Source organism: Sinocyclocheilus grahami, unplaced genomic scaffold (genome assembly GCF_001515645.1).
Source record: "Sinocyclocheilus grahami isolate Dianchi unplaced genomic scaffold, SAMN03320097.WGS_v1.1 scaffold1101.1, whole genome shotgun sequence".
Taxonomy (NCBI): Eukaryota; Metazoa; Chordata; class Actinopteri; order Cypriniformes; family Cyprinidae; genus Sinocyclocheilus; species Sinocyclocheilus grahami.
Window position 1 is genome coordinate 277,379 of NW_015506280.1, and position 3,747 is coordinate 281,125.

Here is a 3,747-nt window from a genome sequence, read left to right on the forward strand (position 1 = left end):
GAAACACACAGCGTCTCCCTGACATGCTGCTTCAACACTAACTCCGGTTACTGAAACCACGCCTTCTTTCTTTGCGTGCACATTTGGGCGGCATTATGCAAATATTTCCACATAGTGAGGTAGATATGTGGGGGCGTGTTAGAACGAGCCGTTTTAGGGGGGCGTGTCAGAGTCTTAACTTTGATAAAGAATATCTCTTTGGTTTTGAGACTTTAGTCTTTGCAACTTCAGGAATCTCATCTATGCACAATCAGCTTGTAACACTCCAAAGAGAAAGGAAAACTTGAAATCGCATCATATGACCCCTTTAAGTTATTTTGCTTATCTAGTAAAAGTATCTTGATTTAAGAATTTTTTTATATTTTGACTAGAAACAAGGCAAAAATACTAAGTAAGATAAGCCATTTTTTTGCAGTGCAGGTTGTAGGTTTGGTCTGAAAGTTATGAAGGCGAGACACTACAGGCAAAAACATGCATCTTTTTTCATGCATCAGTCAATTTTGAGTTTTTGGGCTTTTTGGCTTTTCATAAAATAGTTTTTTCAGACTAGTTGAAAGAAAACATCCAAAATACAATTTTAAGTGTTTCTTTTGGAGCACTTTATCTCTTTGCATCTGTAGATTACAATACATACCTTTTAAAGATTGTTTTTTCAAAGTGAGGGTTTTTTTTCTGCACTGTGGCAAAAATGTCCACTTGAGCAGCATTTAAAATACACCAAACTTATGGTTTTATTCCAATCTGTATTCTGAAGGTTTTTACAGAGGGTTTGTTCATATATAATTTGCCTGATTTTATACAACATTTTATTCCAAAACAATTGTGAAAATGTATTTGTTTTCTGTCTGTTGACAGTATTTTCTGATTTATGGAGTGATAAAAAGAGATATCCAAAATCCCCTCTGTAGAAACATTTGACTCTAATATGTCAACAGAATGAAACAAGATTTTTGAATCTGGCTTCATCCAATGTTCAGATTTTTGTTCTAGAAATGTATACAATTTAGCACATATTTAATTAGATAAAGCCTCATTTGTATATTTAAACATAACATTTCAGAAAACTTGTAATACAAAAAAATGTTTGCAATTCCTAATCAATCAACTGGGGAAGTACATCTGGAGCGTCTCATCTGAATTCAGTCTGGTAATACTGAGAATATGGCATTATCGTATCACAAGTTTAATTTCCTTTACATTATCTGTCCTGTCATAGCAAAGTCGGAATTGTCTGAATTTTTGTTTTAGAAATAGCCTTTGTGCACAGCCAGCCTTGTACTCTGCTAGGTTAAAAAAACTGTGGTCCATAAAATGCGTTGCACAAATTCGAACATCTGGGTTGTGCTGTTGTGTTGTAAATAAATCTTAACCAATGATTCCTAATTGCATCTACTTCCGGAAGGCCAAATAAAGTGCTTTTGCTTTCGCACTGAAACACAGCATCTCCCTGACATGGCTGCATCAACACGACTGCTGTTCCTGAAATCACGCCTTCTTTCTTTGCGTGCACATTTGGGTGGCATTATGCTAATATTTCCACATAGTGAGGTAGATATGTGGGGGCGTGTTAGAATGAGCCGTTTTAGGGGGGCGTGGCTGACTCTTAACTTTTATAAAGAATATCTCTTTGGATTTGAGACTTTAGTGTTTGCAACTTTACAGATCTTCTTTATGCACCAAGAGCTTGTAACACTCCAAAGGGAAAGGAAAACTTGAAATCGCGTCATATGACCTCTTTAAATTAAAAATGTTAAATTACTTTTAACAATTATTATTTATTTTATAAATTTATCAGCATGAAATAATGCTTACTGTAATTATTATTATTTTTATTATTTATTTATTTATTTATTTATTGATTGATGTATTTGTTTTTTTAGGTGAAGAATGCATAACATGTCCAGATTTAGGCAATATGAGAATGAATATGAGAATATGTTGTGATTTTAATTTTAACCTTTTTTTTTTTCTTTTGTGTGTTGCAGACACGCCAACTGAATCTTTTGGAACAAATGGAATTTTAACAATGAACATTTACACATTCTCACGGATTCTTTTAAATGATACTTGTTCTGTCTCATAAATGTTTTTTGTTTTTGTTTTTATTCAAAATCCAATATCTTACCATTGGTAAGTACACCATTGTTCATAGAAATAATTTATTGTTTATCGTAAATGTTAAAGCATATATCTTTGTTACTCATAAGTGCTTACAATTTATAAGCTTTCCGCTGAGAGCTTTACAATTTATAATACATTGAAAATGTACAAATGTAGGTCATGAAAATGTTTGTTTAACCTGACGTTGTTTTTTATAGATTAAATTTGACTGAAACTCTAATAAATGAGCTGATTTAGTATGGTTGTCATTATTTAGCTTCGTCTATTTAAAACTTATTATAATTTATATATGGAGCATATTTTTTTTATCCATTGTGAGTGTTCAGATGTAGACCTAGAAAAAAATCAAGCAATATTTATTTGTATAGTGTTTTTCACAATACATACAGTACATGTAACAGATCAAAATGTTGGAACAAACTTTGATTATAGTATGTGTTTAGCTACTAACAGATGTGCCTATGACTTCTGTTTGATCAGCATACTAGACTTTTGTGTCTGCTCGCTCTGAAAATATTTAACATACAGATGATAGCTCATCATTTGTTATAATTATAATTACAGGTTGTGATCACCCGTTTTGTGTTCATTTGTTGGTCTGGTAGTTCTCCTTTCTAAGAGTCTAAATGTATTCCAAACTTGTTTGATATATTCTGAGTTGATAAGGTAAAGAAAAAAAAAAAGGAATCACCTGAGGGGAAAAAAGTCAAGGTTAGCTAGTTCCTTACAGATTCTGTTTTGTGTTTTAATTTCAAATATTCTTTTTAATTAGACCTGTTTCTATCCAATATATTTTCCCCCCAGATCTAATGCATTAACATTGCACACAAAAAGTTTGCAATTAAGGAATATTAACCTTGACTCATTTAAATTAAAGGGGTCATATGATGCTTTTTTAAAGATCATTATCTTAGCATACTGTTTTCATTCCCTGAAAGACCTGGTTCAGTTACCCGTTAATTATTGCTGTGCCAAAGGCAAAGCATTAAAAAAAGCAAGTACAAACCTGCCAAATTTAACAACTGTACCTTCTGAAGAACAGGTATAAGATTTCAGTTTTGTCTATATGGTGTTTTTTGTTTAGTCAGTTTTTAATTTTCCTTTGAATGTTATGGGGTATTTTAAAAAATACGACTAGAGCCATGTTTATTTAACACAGGAATGATCTTATTAAATATTTAGTTAAACTAATTGACAAAGACAACTGCTGAAAAAATATTATGGCAGGCTTTGTTATTTGGGATTTATGCATCTTGTTATAAAATGCATGTTGTGCATATTTTACTAATTCAAAATATAGTTGTGACTGGTAGTGTGTATATCAAATACTTTTCCACACTCTGCAAGAGAGGTTGACTGTTTTAAACGAATTTTGCATATTTACAGTGATATATTAACGCTTTTCATACTTTGGAAAGTGATGGAGCTATGGATGGATGTTGCTATGGATACCAGTCAGATGATTCGAGGTCTGACCAAACTGTAATCTAACTTTATAATTACTAAAACGTCTGAAAGATGCTTAAATGTCCTTTTAAAAGTGGAAGTACGTGTATAAAACCAACTTGATTCGCACGCTCTTGTCGAACCCTCGCCCACTGCGTCGTTTGACACGGCGTCTGCTGA

At 32.5% G+C, this 3,747-nt stretch overlaps 1 protein-coding gene across 1 annotated transcript in view; it reads left to right on the top strand.

The window, feature by feature from the left end:
* The window catches only part of LOC107566806 (uncharacterized), a 25,636-nt gene extending 23,374 nt beyond the window's left edge, over nt 1-2,262 (top strand). The window contains 1 exon segment of the mRNA XM_016252355.1: nt 1,986-2,262. Within this exon segment, the coding sequence (XP_016107841.1) occupies nt 1,986-2,083 (98 nt within the window). The 3' untranslated portion in view covers nt 2,084-2,262.
* Nucleotides 2,263-3,747: the final 1,485 nt, after the last annotated feature.